This window comes from Coregonus lavaretus (assembly GCF_964263955.1).
Source record: "Coregonus lavaretus genome assembly, chromosome: 8".
Classification (NCBI taxonomy): Eukaryota; Metazoa; Chordata; class Actinopteri; order Salmoniformes; family Salmonidae; genus Coregonus; species Coregonus lavaretus.
In genome coordinates this window covers 54,319,046-54,336,568 of record NC_139995.1, presented here as the reverse complement: position 1 = coordinate 54,336,568, position 17,523 = coordinate 54,319,046, and the positions used below count along the sequence as shown (strand labels likewise).

General features: G+C 42.5%; 1 protein-coding gene across 1 annotated transcript in view; it reads right to left on the bottom strand.

Moving 5' to 3' along the window:
* Nucleotides 1–9,085: 9,085 nt before the first annotated feature.
* The window catches only part of LOC311134092 (protein APCDD1-like), a gene marked incomplete at both ends in the record, with an annotated part of 32,962 nt that continues 24,524 nt past the window's right edge, over nucleotides 9,086–17,523 (bottom strand). Inside the window, 3 exons of the mRNA XM_084167682.1 lie at nucleotides 9,086–9,838; nucleotides 13,475–13,994; nucleotides 16,984–17,161. Coding sequence (XP_084023808.1) covers nucleotides 9,086–9,838; nucleotides 13,475–13,994; nucleotides 16,984–17,161 — 1,451 coding nt within the window. The remainder of the gene's footprint in view (nucleotides 9,839–13,474; nucleotides 13,995–16,983; nucleotides 17,162–17,523) is intronic.

Here is a 17,523-nt window from a genome sequence, read left to right as displayed (position 1 = left end):
GGAAGGAAGGAAGGAAAGGTGCATGTAGAAGTGAGTTTTGCTGAGGTTTACCTCCACAATAATACTGCTGTTGGTTTGTCTGTTTTTTGGTTCTTCTCTATGCCGTACATTGGTTGATCTGTCAGGCAAATGTAAGCAAATCATCATTTGAATGGTTTATGCTGTCCATTCACCATGCTGTGAATGTCAACTTAACTCTTAAAGATCATTTCTCCAACTGTATGGTCATCGTCGTTCGACCCGCTACGGTCAGCATCTATAAGTTTTGATGTTTGTTTGTTTGTTTCGCATTGGCTGTTTTCACTGCACTGAAGTCATGTTCATTTTAATGCACTATATTCTCAAGAATGTTTTTTCCCAGTATCTATCGATGTAACTGTTTTGTTAGTTGACGTGTCTCTGCGTTTAACTCATGACAAAAACAAAACCATACAAAAGCTATATCCTGAAGGGACCATTCTGTGACTACCTTTTGTGTCTGTCTCTACTGTTTTTGTTTGCTTTTTTCTTAACGGGATTCATGTCAAAAATGCCATACACTCAATTTCTTTCATCTCACTGTCGCATATTATGGATAAAAGAAGAATAACTTGCAGATGGAGGTATGGAGTTGAGGAAAGAGAGAGGGAGAGCGTAACATACTGTATCTACATGTGAGTGAAGGATGACTCTGCTTAGAGGGAGGGCAGAACAGGTCTGAGCTGAGCTACCCTGTACCAAGGGTTGTGAAAACACTAAAATTGACCTGTCCACCATCGTAATCCATGTAAGCAGTCAGCAACTGTTTTGTATGTATATAAATAAGTCTAAGAACTATTCCTAGTCAAGTAGTCAGTCGATGGTGTCTAACCTTGATGGACTATGTAGCATCTTAATAAATTAAATGAATAAAGACCCTACCTAATTCTGTGTGACGTAATTTCCTCTTTGTTCAACGAACCGGTCCGGTAAACAATTACATTTTTCATCCTCTGGCTGAGGAAGCCGACAGCCCTGTTGACCGGTTTCATCTATTTAACACATTAGCTTGTATCAAGTCGAAGTGCTAATTTCTCTGGTGTTTGGCATCTGTCAAGCTCTTCACCGTGTCCTAGGGAAGAGGGACTTAGTTGGATGACGCTACTTTCACATGTCTAGATTAAATATTGGAGAGCGAAATGTCATCATCTGAAATTAGCATTTCCCTCACAGCCCAATACATCACCACTGACATCTAGTGCTACATTAGCTATAGATTGGTTGCTTTATTTGGCTGTGGTTCTCGCAATGTTTTTTTATTTTTATAGTTGAAAACGATTTTTCCTTCTGTTAATTGGCTTTCAATGTGTGGTGGTGTTAAATGAGAAGTTGTTTTATTCATGTTATTCTATCTTTAACACCCTGCAAACGTTCTGTCAGCACATCAGGTTTTGGTAGTTAAGCATGAGGAAAGTGAAGTGTGACCTCCTGAGGTGCACCTAGAGTCAGTAGGAACTGTGGTGTTTAAATTGGCGGGGTGACGGGACCTAGATACTGTACATCTGGAGACTGTTGTGGAAATGACCCCGCATTCATTTACATTTTTCGATTCAGCTTGGGAATTGACATTTCCAAGAAAAATAGCAATGGAATGTTCTCAGAACTGTGATAATGATAATCGACCCTATTCGACGCACCTGAAAACAAGTCAACTCAGAAATACCCTGAGCATTGACACCGTGTGTTGACGTGTGCCAATTTTCCATCGAGAATGTTTATATACACTTAAAGAAGGAGGCGTTTACACCAGCAGACTTGTCATAGAGATTTAGGAGGAAATGGATGGTTTCCAATCATTCTCTTCACAGACTTTACAGACCTATAGTCTGGTGGATGAAACACTACAGATGGTTTTTACTCACAGTGACCACAGGAAAACCACATTAGATGTTATTTGTTTGAGTTTTGGCCCTTGACTGGGTTGGTTACAGTGGTGCCTGTAGAGTACCTACAGTGCCTTTAGAAAGTATTCATACCCCTTGACTTTTTCCACATTTTGTTGTGTTACAGCCTAAATTCAAAATAGATTCAAAATATTTTTTCTCTCACCCATCTACACACAATACCCCATAATGAAAGTGAAAACATGTTTTTAGAATTTGTAGCAAATGTATTGAAAATGAAATTTGCTATGACACTCCAAATTGAGCTCAGGTGCATCCAATTTCCTTTGATCATCCTTGATGTCGCTACAACTCGATTGGAGTCCACCTGTGGCCAATTCAATTGTTTGGACATGATTTAAAAAGAAACACACCTGTCTATATAAGGTCCCACAGTTGGTGTGCATATTAGAGCAGAAACTATACCATGAAGTCCAAGAAACTGTCTGTAGATCACTGAGATAGAATTGTGATGAGGTATATATCTGGGGAAGCATATCATTTTTTTTGTTGAAAGTGGAAATGGAAAAAATATGGAAGTACCCAGACTCTACCTAGAGCTTGCCGTCCGACCAAACTGATCAACGGGGATGGAGGATCATGGTCAGGGAGGTGACCAAGGTCCCAATGACCACTCTGACAGAACTTCCTTGGCTGAGATGGGAGAACCTGCCAGATGGACAACAGTCTCTACAGCTCTTCACCAATCTGGACTTTATGGGAGAGTGGCCAGACAGAAGCTACTCCTGAGAAAAAGGCACATGACAGCATGCCTGGAATTTGCAAAAAGGCACATGGACGATTCAGAGCATAAGGCAAAAGATTGTGGTCTGATAAGACAAAAATGTAGCTCTTTGGCCTGAATGCAAAGCGCTATGTCTGGAGAAAACCAGGCACAGCTCATCACCCATCTAACACCATCCCTACCGTGAAGCATGGTGGTGGCAGCATCATGCTATGGGGATGCTTTTCAGTGGCAGGGACTGGGAGACTGGGAAGGATAGAGGGAACAATGAATGGAGCCAAATATAGGCAAATCCTTGATGAGAACCTGCTTTAGAGTGCAAATAACCTTAGACTGGGGTGAGAATTTACTTTCCAACAGGACAATGACCCCAAGCATACAGCCAAAGCAACGCTGGAATGGCTTCAGAATAAGAATGTGAAAGTCCTTGAGTGGCCCAGCCAAAGCCCAGACTTGAATCCCATTGAAAATCTGTGGAAAGACTTGAAGATTGCTGTTCACCACCACTCCCCATCTAATTTAACAGAGCTTGAGAAAATCTGCAAGGAAGAATGGGAGAAAATCCCCAAATCCAGATGTGCAAAGATTATACAGACGTACCCAAGACGACGCAAAGCTGTAATCGCCACCAAAGGTGCTTCTACTAAGCATTGACTCAGGTATTTGAATACTTATGTAAATTAGATATTTCTCTATTTAATTTTCAATACATTTGCAAACATTTCTAAAAACATGTTTTCACTTTGTCATTATGGGGTATTAGTGAGAAGAAGAAAAATATATATTGAATCCATTTTGAATTCTGTCTGTAACACAACAAAATGTGGAATAAGTCAAGGGGTATGAATACTTACTGAAGGCACTGTAGCTATTTGAATGCGGGCAGACTCTGACAGAGTGTCCCAGAAAGTGCCTGTCTATGGCTAAATTGCCTTTTAGGCCTGAATTATTTCAATCCTAAATTAGCTTTTGCCGATGTTGGAACCCCATACCAGCAAATCTCACTCTACGTATCTAGCTGACTCAATTTAAAGTCAAATGAATGTCTGTCACAGGAGAGATCGTGCAGATGTAACTGTCTTCCAAGAAACGGAATCCGCTGTAGGGTGAGACGTGAAGGTGTCACAGGTCAGGACTGTATTCAGTTTAAAGGTTGTCCTCCCCCTTCTGATCGAGGGTTGTGACTTTAATCCAACAACTCTTGTCTAGCTCTCTCACCCCTTTTATTTTAATGAATCTGGTACTCATTGAGGTTTGTTCAATAAAATTGATGTCTGGCTGCGTTTCCAAGTTGGAAAACATATCAAACATTACTGTCCAAGTACACTACATCAAACTATGGATCAAGCACACTTATTTACCATCAAATAGGTTTCTTGGTGTTAACTGTATGCAATAATTAGTATTGGCAATCTGCAGACTATTGTTTGTAACTTGTTCAAGCACATGGGGAAAATAATCCACCTTCCTGCTTCTAATAGTTTGAGCAACAAGTAAACCAGCATATGTTGAGCTTTTATTTGTTTTCCTTTGCAGACATAAGTGTAACCCTGAAAATTTTTGAATGGCCCTCAATGCAGAAATATTTGTCTGACAAGGAAGCCGATTGGATGCAACTCATTTCAACCTGTAAATATGGTCAAGCAAAGACTGTGTTACAATTTTGATACATGGGACCATTACTGTCTAAATAGGATTTGGAGCAGGAGTATGCCAGATCTGTTGGAGTCATAACAAGTAGCACTCATTGTATTTTGGGGGGGGGAGAACAATAACTGCTGTAGCTTTTCCAGTAACATTTTCAGGAATTTGTGCTGGCTCTTAGGTGCAGATGATGTGGTATAGAGCCTTGCCATTAGAAACAGTAGCTGTTTTAGGGGTCCTTCAATCGCACTCTACCGACTTCTGTGGCGGGCCGGGCGCATGCACACTGATACCGTCGCCAGTTGGACGGTGTTTGCTGCGTCTGGCTTCCGGGTTAAGCGAGCAGTGTGTGAAGAAGCAGTGCGGCTTGGCAGGGTCGTGTTTCGGAGGACGCATGGCTCTCGACCTTCGCCTCTCCCGAGTCCATAGGGAAGTTGCAGCGATGAGACAATACTGTAACTACCAATTGGATATCACGAAATCTGAGAGAAAAGGGGTAAAACGTTAAAAAAATTATAATGAGGATTTCTCCTCAATTTCTCCAGATGAACATTAGGTCCTGATATACAGGCCCCTGTTCATGGCAGCAGATGGGGCTATAGTACAGTACCCATAATGCAGCAGATCTGTGGTCGTACACAGCACTTTATTTGTTTCGAAGAGGAAAGGAGTTAACATTTCATAATAGCGATGCATTCTCAGAGCCAGAGAAGCTAACGCACAGCTGATATCATTTTTATGGGGCAGATGTAGCTCATATACGCACAAAAAGAATGGGATTTTCTTAACAGAGCTTGAAATGAGAGCGAGCGTGTGAGAGAGGAAGCCTATTGAAGTCATGGGTGGAAACAGTGATGTAAAGCTTTTCACCAGTTTGGCTTTGCAGCGAGGGTTAATGTATGGGCTCTATTATATATATAACAGGGTAAAGGCTGCCATCCATATCCATACGATGAGGTGAGATGCTCCAAAAACAATTTCAGCACGTTGGCCCTTGCTGTCCATTTTCTCTGTAGTCTACATTCTAAAGACTGGTTCAAGTGTTCTCTTACAGGGCATTAGTAAGACAAACCCACCGAAATGTCTGAGGTTTGGAAACCCTGTTTCTCTGAAAGGAAACCTTACTCAGCATTGTTTGGCTTGCCTCCTTTCTACTTATTTTATGGAGCAGGAAGTATGACACTTTTCAGAGACCCCACTTCAGAATCCAGACTTTCCCACAGTTGGTAAAGCTCTCCAGATAATTGAATGTCTGAGTACATGTTTAGATTGGCATTGTGCATCAGGTACAATGGCACTACAATGGTTTTGGTTCTGATTTTGCTAACAATACTCACTGGCTAAACGTTCGTCCAAAGTCAACTGCTCAACGAACATCCCATTCAACTAACTCCGCGATGGGACACAGCGACATGTCCCTGGAAGCAGTCGACGCTCCGTTGTTTCACCAAATTGGGGGCAGTTAAAATAAGCACTTTTATAATTTCTGTTTAATGGATGCCTTTAACGAGCAACTGGTTTGATCGCAAACAGGTTGGCCCATAATTCGCCCTTGCCTGACGCTCAGCTTTTATGGCGCGCAACTGAAACCGCAAACAGACTATGAAAAGCAGTCGTTCCCTGCCCTTCCTCAGTCATCAGCACCCTCCACCCAGCCATCCTGGAACATAACCATGGTGGATCCATGTGTTGTTATTGGCCCAGTGGTGGAATGTGAATTTAGGAGGCTTTAGAGTCCATTTAATGACAATCCTGCACGTTAGTGTTCTGATAAATGCCAGTCATCTTCCGTCTCCCTCCCCCCCCTTGGTTTTTCGTTAGATTTTCAATCCAAGCCTGGAGTACACTTTCTCAAACCCGAAAGATGACCTCATGGGGCTAGCAGTCACAATCACCATTAGGAGAGGAGTTAATCTGAACAGTATGTTGTCTTTGAAAGTGACTCATATGCCTCTTCTCCTCCTTGGCTTTTTCTGACTGCACCACTGGAGCCAGCTACAATCTTTCGTCCGTTCTTTCACAGAACAACCGCAGTCTTTTCCTATTTTATTACTCCAATGCTGACTTAAAAATAATAGAAATGGTCAACTACCAACGCAAAATGATAATCATCACTGGAACTATAAATATCCTGGAAAGAGGTGAATACTGACAGTAGATTGTACAGTGCAACTCTTGAAGTGGACTTCGGAAAGTGCCTGGACGTTTCAACTTCAGCTCATCTAAGTTTGGAGAGAGGAACGTTCTGCAACCAATTATTTAGAGTTCCTCTGACCCATAGTTAAATAAATAGGAACACAGTGAGCATTCTCAGTCCATTCAGTCTGAATCTCAACTTGAGAAACATGCATGCACCTCAAACCTTCACTAAAATGTCTCATTTATGTCAATGCACAATTTACTCTAAATTTTAAATCTACACAAAATATTCAGTAACACTTTATAATAACTTTTATTAATAAGCCATTATAAATGCTTTATATACTGAACAAAAATATAAACGCAACATGCAACAATTTCAAAGATTTGACTGAATTACAGTTCATATAAGGAAATCAATCAATTGAAATAAATTCATTAGGCCCTAATCTATGGATTTCACATGACTGGACAGGGGCATATAGGTCCACCCACTTGGGAGCCAGGCCCAGCCAATCAGAATTAGTTTTTCCCCACAAAAGGGCTTTATTACAGACATAAATACTCCTCAGTTTCATCAGCTGTCTGGGTGGCTGGTCTCAGACGATCCCGCAGGTGAAGAAGCCGGATGTGGAAGTCCTGGGCTGGCGTGGTTACACGTGGTCTGCGGTTGTGAGGCCGGTTGGGCGTACTGCCATATTCTCTAAAACGATGTTGGAGGCAGTTTATGGTAGAGAAAGGAACATTCAATTCTCTGGCAATTGCTCCGGTGGACATTCCTGCAGTCAGTGTGCCAATTGCTCGCTTCCTCAAAACTTGAGACATCTGTAGCATTGTGTTGTGTGACAAAACTGCACATTTTAGAGTGGCCTTTTATTGTCCCCAGTACAAGGTGCACCTGTGTAATGATCATGCTGTTTAATCAGCTTATTGATATGCCACACCTGTCAGAGAGATAGATTATCTTGGCAAAGGAGAAATGCTCACTAACAGGGATTTAAACAAATTTGTGCACAACATTTGAGAGAAATACGCTTTTTGTGCTTATGGAACATTTCTGGGAACTTTTATTTCAGCTCATGAAACATGGGACCAACACTTTACATGTTGCGTTTATATTTTTTTTCAGTATAAATCATCATACATCATACAGTTATAATGCTTATAATTGTTTATAAAGGTTTACAAATAATGAAATACTTAAAAGTTTAGTTACACGATTTATTGTTAATTCATGACAGTTATTATAAAGTGTTACCCAAGTTTCCTGTCTATTACAAATTATCTTCTAGCTAAAATATTATCTACATTATTTACAAATCGCAATAATTTTCCTTTTGCAGAGTATGGGTACATTGTGTTATAGGCTGGCTTAACTGTGAGCATTCTAATCAAATGCCTCCAACCAGATATGACTCTGTGTTTTACTCAGTGAGTTATGCTCCAGAAGATAGAGCTAGATAGCAATGCTTCTTGTGTGAGCCAGATGACAGTTAGTTCTCACATGGAAGCACTCATGTCTAGCATCTGGGCTTTCAAACTTGGACCATTTGTTTGGAAAGCCTGTTAGATTGGAGAATCCAGCATTTACTGTAGTACTGAAGTGACTGTTTCGCCTTAAGGATGAATATTTCACACTCAATTCTTAAATATTCTTTATTATTATTATTATGATTCATTATTATTCATGTCACAATCATTATTAATTATTAATTTCACAGCCAGCTCTTTTTTTATTTTAGAAGATTGACTTTAATGTACCATGATAGAAATGATTTCTCATGCAGCTGGTTAGTAAATCAATATGATAGATGTAGATATTTAGAAATACGAGAAAGAAGCAGGACAGACTGTAAATAACATTTAAAAACACAAAAACAATGCAATAATTACAGCAATATCTTCCCTTTTAATATAACAATTAATTTAACAATGACAATAAATATGGTTTGTAGGATAGCATTGTAAACTAGGGTCCAATTAGTGCACTTGTCAGGTGTGGTTTTCCTCCATCAAAAATGAACACATTAGATTAGGAGCTGTTGATGAGACACACGTTTGTGTTTCCTCTTTGATATCCAGTTCCTGATTTGCACAATCTGAAGTCCATTTGAATGTCGGTTGAATTTATTGGTCAATATTGGTCTTGTTTTTTTTGTCCTTTGTTTATTAGAAAATATACTACATTATGTAATTTGAAGGGAAAATAACTATTTTGAGAAAGGAGCTCTGATGAGTCTTAAGCATTTGCCAAAAGGCATCTCTGGTGTAAAAGAAAACAAAGTGATGCATGTATGGTATATAATATGATAGATATGCAACTTCTATACACAGTCAGTGTATGTACAGTTTTCTTGTACATATTGTTCACTGGAATACCATCGAAATGACAGTTGTTGACACTTGTTGAATGTTCATCAGTTTACTTTTACACAACGTCAAGAGCATCAAAACTGCTGATGTCATTGTCATATGATTGACATGTTCAGGTTGCTGAACATAGTTAGAGTACCATCCTTTACAAATCATTCTCTCCTGAAAAGCCATCTATTATGTGGTCTGCCGTTATCTTGATATTGAGGAGGAGCACATGGAGCTTCCTCATACACTGTGAGCAGTTCTGCCATCGTTCAGTTTGTCTCTAGAACACACAGCATCAAACCCACACTAAAGAGACCAGGACTAGGACAAAGCTTGGTTGCCATGGCAGGTTCTTGGCTCCACTAGCTGCTAGCTTGAGCTGGTTGGTGTGGTGATACGACGTGGGGGCGTCCTCCTCGCCACAATGCACCATGGGGGCCTGGTAAGATGTGGGCCTCTTCTGGGGCCGGTCAGGGCTGGAGCCATCCGTCGGCCTCTCACCGATGAACAGCAGAGGGCGCCGTCGATGGTCCATCTCCGTCTTGAACAGCTCGTACTCCTTGTGCGGCAGCTTGATCCCCAGGATGGTACACCCATCCGTGGGGGTCACGTCTTGCTCCACCCCCACCTCCCAGCCCCCCGCCTTCCCGCAGCTTCCCCGCCGGGTCTCGTTGAGCACCCTGGCCGTGGCCCCCTCCAGGATGGTGACACTGACCCAGGTCACCTTGAAGATGAACTCGGTGCCTCCCGCCACCTTGGCCGAGGGGTCTCCCTGAGCGTAGTGGCCCGAGGCCTGCAGGGTGAAGGTGGGCTGGCTGCAGGAGGGGTCCGAGTAGTGGCGGTAGAAGCCTTCCCAGGAGTGCTCATCTGGGCGGAAGGTGAAGTCTCGGGTGAGGAAGAGGACGGCGGGCCGGGCTTCGCAGCGTTGGCTCACCCAGCGGCCGTCCAGAGATGGAGGGGCCGATGCAGGGACACGGGGAAACACTGGGGGGCGTTGTTCCGAAGCCCGGAACACCAGGGCGCACGCCGGGCAGGGGTGGATGTGGTGCTGGAGGAAATAAATATGTTAAGGTAATGGTTAGGGTTATACTATATAACTGTCATCCAAAATGGCACGCTACTTAATATGAAGCCATGTATTGACCAGACATGCTAAATAGTATGAAGCCTTGTATTGACCAGACATGCTAAATAGTATGCTCGGATATTGGGACACAGTTTTATGCTTGAGTTAGTTAGTTTATCACCATGGAAGGCATTCAACATCAGATAAAGATAGAGAGAGAATGACTACATTTCTTTATAATGTCCTGAGATACCATTTCATTAAAATCCCTGCCTTGATCTGCATGTACAAGATATATACAGTGGGGAGAACAAGTATTTGATACACTGCCGATTTTGCAGGTTTTCCTACTTACAAAGCATATAGAGGTCTGTAATTTTTTATCATAGGTACCCTTCAACTGTGAGAGAACAAAAATCCAGAAAATCACATTGTATGATTTTTAAGTAATTAATTTGCATTTTATTGCATGACATAAGTATTTGATCACCTACCAACCAGTAAGAATTCCGGCTCTCACAGACCTGTTAGTTTTTCTTTAAGCAGCCCTCCTGTTCTCCACTCATTACCTGTATTAACTGCACCTGTTTGAACTCGTTACCTGTATAAAAGACACCTGTCCACACACTCAATCAAACAGACTCCAACCTCTCCACAATGGCCAAGACCAGAGCGCTGTGTAAGGACATCAGGGTTAAAATTGTAGACCTGCACAAGGCTGGGATGGGCTACAGGACAATAGGCAAGCAGCTTGGTGAGAAGGCAACAACTGTTGGCGCAATTATTAGAAAATGGAAGAAGTTCAAGATGACGGTCAATCACCCTCGGTCTGGGGCTCCATGCAAGATCTCACCTCGTGGGGCATCAATGATCATGAGGAAGGTGAGGGATCAGCCCAGAACTACACGGCAGGACCTGGTCAATGACCTGAAGAGAGCTGAGACCACAGTCTCAAAGAAAACCATTAGTAACACACTACGCCGTCATGGATTAAAATCCTGCAGCGCACGCAAGGTCCCCCTGCTCAAGCCAGCGCATGTCCAGGCCCATCTGAAGTTTGCCAATGACCATCTGGATGATCCAGAGGAGGAATGGGAGAAGGTCATGTGGTCTGATGAGACAAAAATATAGCTTTTTGGTCTAAACTCCACCCTGCCGTGTTTGGAGGAAGAAGAAGGATGAGTACAACCCCAAGAACACCATCCCAACCGTGAAGCATGGAGGTGGAAAAATCATTATTTGGGGATGCTTTTCTGCAAAGGGGACAGGACGACTGCACCGTATTGAGGGGAGGATGGATGGGGCCATGTATCGCGAGATCTTGGCCAACAACCTCCTTCCCTCAGTAAGAGCATTGAAGATGGGTCATGGCTGGGTCTTCCAGCATGACAACGACCCGAAACACACAGCCAGGGCAACTAAGGAGTGGCTCCGTAAGAAGCATCTCAAGGTCCTGGAGTGGCCTAGCCAGTCTCCAGACCTGAACCCAATAGAAAATCTTTGGAGGGAGCTGAAAGTCCGTATTTCCCAGCGACAGCCCCGAAACCTGAAGGATCTGGAGAAGATCTGTATGGAGGAGTGGGCCAAAATCCCTGCTGCAGTGTGTGCAAACCTGGTCAAGACCTACAGGAAACGTATGATCTCTGTAATTGCAAACAAAGGTTTCTGTACCAAATATTAAGTTCTGCTTTTCTGATGTATCAAATACTTATGTCATGCAATAAAATGCAAAATAAACACTTAAAAATCATACAATGTGATTTTCTGGATTTTTGTTTTAGATTCCGTCTCTCACAGTTGAAGTGTACCTATGATAAAAATTACAGACCTCTACATGCTTTGTAAGTAGGAAAACCTGCAAAATCGGCAGTGTATCAAATACTTGTTCTCCCCACTGTATATATATTTTAGGGGGTAGATCAGCTTTAATATTGCAGATAGATTGTAGCTTCCATCAATGTAATTGTCTGCATCATTTCCAATTCCCCATATATTTTTTGGTAAATATACAGTACCAGTCAAAAGTTTGGACACACCTACTCATTCAAGGGTTTTTCTTAATATTTACTATTTTCTACATTGTAGAATAATAGTGAAGACATCAAAACTATGAAATAACACATATGGAATCATGTAGTAACCAAACAAGTGTTAAACAAATCAAAATATATTTTATATTTGAGATTCTTCAAATAGCCACCCTTTGCCTTGATGACAGCTTTGCACACTCTTGGCATTCTCTCAACCAGCTTCACCTGGTATGCTTTTCCAACAGTATTGAAGGAGTTCCCACATATGCTGAGCACTTGTTGGCTGCTTTTCCTTCACTCTGCCTTCCAACTCATCCGAAACCATCTCAATTGGGTTGAGGTCGGGGGATTGTGGAGGCCAGGTCATCTCCATCACTATCCTTCTTGGTAAAATTGCCCTTACACAGCCTGGAGGTGTGTTGGGTCATTGTCCTGTTGAAAAACAAATGATAGTCCCACTAAGCCCAAACCAGATAGAATGGCGTATCGCTGTAGAATGCTGTGGTAGGCATTCTGGTTAAGTGTGCCTTGAATTCTAAATAAATCACAGACAGTGTCACCAGCAAAGCACCCCCACAGCATAACACCTCCTCCTCCATGCTTTACAGTGGGAACTACACATGCAGAGATCATCTGTTCACCCACACTGCGTATCACAAAGACACAGCGGTTTGAACCAAAAATCTCAAATTTGGACTCCAGACCAAAGGACACATTTCCACCGTTCTGATGTCCATTGCTCATGTTACTTGGCCCAAGCAGGTCTCTTCTTCTTATTGGTGTGCTTCAGTAGTGGTTTATTTGCAGCAATTCGACTATGAAGGCCTGATTCACACTGTCCCCTCTGAACAGTTGATGTTGAGATGTGTCTGTTACTTGAACTCTGTGAAGCATTTATTTGGGCTGCAATTTCTGAGGCTGGTAACTCTAATGAACTTAACCTCTGCAGCAGAGGTAACTCTGGGTCTTCCATTCCTGTGGCGGTCCTCATGAGAGCCAGTTCCATCATAGCGCTTCATGGTTTTTGCGACTGCACTTGAAGAAACTTTCAAAGTTCTTGAAATGTTCCGTATTGACTAAGCTTCATGTCTTAAAGTAATGATGGACTGTCGTTTCTCTTTGCTTATTTGAGCTGTTCTTGTCATAATATGGTCTTGGTCTTATACCAAATAGGGCTATCTTCTATCTTCTATCCCCCCCCCCCCCCCCCCCCCCCCACACACACACACACACCTTGACTACCTCATGAAGCTGGTTGAGAGAATGCCAAGAGTGTGCAAAGCTGTCATCAAGGCAAAGGGTGGCTATTTAAAGAATCTCTAATATAAAATATATTTTGATTTGTTTAACACTTTTTTGGTTACTACATGATTCCATATTTGTTATTTCATTGTTTTGATGTCTTCACTATTATTCTACAAGGTACACTTTTTTTATATAAATATAGAAAAACACTTGAATGAGTATACTGTACATATACATATATTATTTACATATATTTTCCTTAATTATTTCCCCCTAACCCTACCACCGCTCCCCTAATTGGAGTAAACTGTACACTATCTTAATGGAGTGTTCATATTGTCACCATAGCATTCTGCAGTGGTTGCTGGTAACCCGCTGGTCGATAGTACGTCCTCTTTGTCCAATCTGTGTGCACGTCCCCCAGGAAGAGCTCCTGAACCAGACCTCCATGGGGCTGATGCTGGGTCTCCACTCTCACCAAGCCCAGTTCCATCATTGAGAACCCCAGGGCACCCAGACAGTCCCTCCCTGCCTGGGCGTTGTACAGCTCGTAGAGGCGCCCGGGCACCATGCCGCCCAGGGTGAGGCCCACACACACATGGGGTAGACGGGCGGCCGGCCGGTGCATGGCGCCTTGGCTGTGGATGACGATGCCCACTTTGTGGAGGTGGTGCTCCGTCTCGGTGGCACCCCGGGTGATCCAGGACGCCTGGCGCAGACGGAGCTTGCCCCGGACCACCAGAGAGTAGGTGGGCTCCTCGCACCCGCTGTCAGTGTAATAGTGCTGCAGGGCCTTGAACAGGCGGCTCGGGTAGAAGGTGTAGGAACGGGTCAGGAACTCAGGGCCAGGCCGAACTTCACATCTACAGGGGATGAAGAGATTGAAGACAGATGGTTGAAATGAAATTATTGAATGAAACGATGGGATGAATGAAATGATTGATGGATGGATGGATGGATGGATGGATTAATGAATTACTACAATTATGGATGGATGGATATATGATTGGTTCATTGATATATCAATTCACGATATGGAATTGTTGCGCAAACAATGATGTCTTAATCACCTGGGAGGACACCAACACCGAGCAGCACCTTCACAAAGCCAAAGAAGGCATATAGAAGAGCTTCCCTATTTATCATTACATTTGGTTGCCCCGGACATGTTACATGACCTGAAGCCAGTGTTCGGGAGTAGTGAACTACGTGTAGTTCAACTAGTAATTTAACTACATTTTGCAGTAGCTTGGTGGTAGTTTAACTAAATTCAACTCTTAGTAGTGTCTCCGGTAGTTAATGACTTTTTCGCCATGTAGCGATGTTGCTAACTACTGGAACTACACATTATTTAGTTTTTTACAAAAATAAAATATGGGTGAAGTAGTTAAGAATTTCCTTTCTTTCTCAGCATCAGACCTTCCTAATTCTCGCTTGAAATGTTTTTGTGTTTAATAGGCCTAACTACACATTCTGTTAATAACATCTGACTCCAGAGTGATGTGTTCTTGCAATTTGTAGTCTATACGGAAGTCCAGAGAGGACATTTGAATAAAAAAACATTGTTCCCTCGTTATGTCGAGATCACGACTTATCTATCTCATGAGTTGTTTTGTCGAGGTCACAAGATCATTTTCTGGTGATCACGACATAACAAAAGTTGTTTTGTCGAGGTCACAAGATAATTTTCTAGTGATCACGACATAACAAACGTTGTTTTGTCGAGATCACAAGATAATTTTCTCATCACGACGTAACAAAAGTTGTTTTGTTGAGATCAAGAGATAATCAAAAGTACCACGCATTATCAATTTATTTGTTCAGTTGCATGATAACCACCTCATCAAGGAGCCCTGTGGCTGCTTTGATCGCAATAGGCTCGTGGGGCATTTAAGCCCTGATTGATGCCTGACAGGCAGTCCTGTCTCCCAGGCTGTGTGTCGCCCCCAAGACCACAGCCAATCGCATGCAAGGAACAACGCAGCTAACTTGGCTAGTCTTGTGAGCTAGCAGGTTAGCTAGGTAATCTTGTTAACTAGCTAACTAGCAAGCTAGCTTGTTATCTATGCTGGTTATTAGCTTGCATAACTGATGTATGCAATTATAAGGCAACCTTCATGTTTTATGGATAATATTTAAATGTACAGAGTGGGTGAGCTCCATTCCCGACAGGCTGATCAGATTCAATGGCAGACTCAGAGGCTGATGTCCGGATGATACCTTGTAGGCTGTTTCATAGGTAAAGCTCTTCTGCTGTTCAGACTGCGGCTATGGAACCCTGACCTGTTCACCGGTCGTGCTACCTTGTCCCGGACCTGCTGTTATGACCCCCCCCCCCCCCCCCCCCCCCCCCCCTCTCTCTCTCTCTCTCTCTCCCTCTGAATGCTTGGCTATGAAAAGCAAACTGACATTTACTCCTGAGGTGCTGACCTGTTGCACGCTCTATAACCACTGGGATTATTATTTGACCCTGCTGGTCATCTATGAACGTTTGAACATCTTTAAGAACGATCTGGCCTTAATGGCCATGTACTCTTATAATCTCCCACCGGCACAGCCAGAAGAGGACTAGTCACCCCTCAGAGCCTGGTTCCTCTCTAGGTTTCTTCCTAGGTTCCAGCCTTTCTAGGGAGTTTTTCTTTGCCACGGTGCTTCTACGTCTGCATTGATTGCTCTCTGGGGTTTTAGGCTTAGTTTCTGTATAAGCACTTTGTGACTGCTGATGTAAAAATGGCTTTATAAATAAATGTGATTGATTGATTAGCGGTCAGTGCTTTATAGGCTGATGCATATAGTTCAGAGTGGGTGAAAATTGTGACGTCTGGTTTGCTTAATATAAGGAGTGTGAAATGATTTATACTTTTGTTTTTGATACTTAAGTATATTTTAGCAGTTACATTTACTTTTGATACTTAAGTATATTTAAAACCAAATACTTTTAGACATTTGCTCAAGTAGTATTTTTCTGGGTGACTTTCACTTTTACTTGAGTCATTTTCTATTAAGGTATCTTTACTTTTACTCAAGTATGACAACTGGGTACTTTTTCCACCACTGCTAACAACAAGCATGGATAACAAGCTAGCTAGCTAGCTAGCTATCTAGCTAACAAGACTACCTAGCTAACTATCTAGCTCGCTCGCTCACAAGACTAGCCAAGTTAGCTGCGTTGTTGCTTGCATGCGATTGGCTGTGGTCTTGTGGGTGGCACACAGGTTGGGAGACAGGGTTGCCTGTCAGGCATAGTCCAGGGCTTAAATGCTCCACGAGGGCTTAGCTCCCCCACCAACTCTTAGCTCAAGGTAAGGGACATTTACCATGCTAACATTCTAACTTATAAACTGATAATGAACTCCAAACACAAATTAAAGCATGATGTTAGCATGAAATGTAACATCCCTTAGTGTAGTAATCAATAAAAACGTATGCACTGATCCACTGTGGGCTCTGCCACCTCTGCCATACTGTCAATCTATCTTTAATACTTCCACTCCTATTTATAGAGTTTATCTCGTGATCTCGACAAAACAATTTTTGTTATGTCGAGAACATGAGATAAATAAGTTGTGATCTCGACATAACGCGGTAAATCTTTTTTTATTCATGTCCTCTCTGGACTCCCGTAAGTCTATGACATTTCAAATGTAGATATTATAATTTTTCACAAAGTAGTTTATAGTGAACTCATTTTTCAAAGTAACTTTAGTTTAGCTTAACTTCTTCCAGTGTGAAGTAATTGGTAGCTTGGTAAACTATATTTTCAGAGTAGCTTCCCCAACACTGGCTGAAGCTGATATATTAGAAAAAAAGTGACTATTCAGAGCCTTTCTTTGGACAATGCAGAGAACTTGCCTGGTTGACACCCAGTTGCCCTCCAGTTTTGGGGGAATGTCGGCTGTGATTCTGACGCCGTCCTGCAGGTGGCGATACTGACACTGTGGCTCCCATTCCAGGCTGGTTGTATGGTTGGATGAAAATCCTAAGGGGGCTGTGGGTACCTCCCAGAGCTCGCTCCCTGACACAAGCACAGCTAGAACCAAGAAAACAAGAACACTCCCGGTTATCACTATTTCAATCAGATAAACACAGTTCGGATCTGTAGTAGCTAATTTAGATCTCAAACGTAACATCAACGATCCACCGAGTACTGTTTATTATACGAAACAGAAACACAAAAATATATGCTTGGAAGATGATTGTCAACCTCATCCATCACAAATTGGGGGTGACATACAGAACAACTAATAGCCAATGGAAATGATTCACTCCCTGAGCTTTTCAGGTCAGGGCCGGACTGGCCATCTGGCATTTCAGGCAAATGCCATATGGGCTGGTCCATTTTTAGCCCGGTGGGCCTGTCTAACTTGGCTTATAATGCGGGCCTAAAGGAAA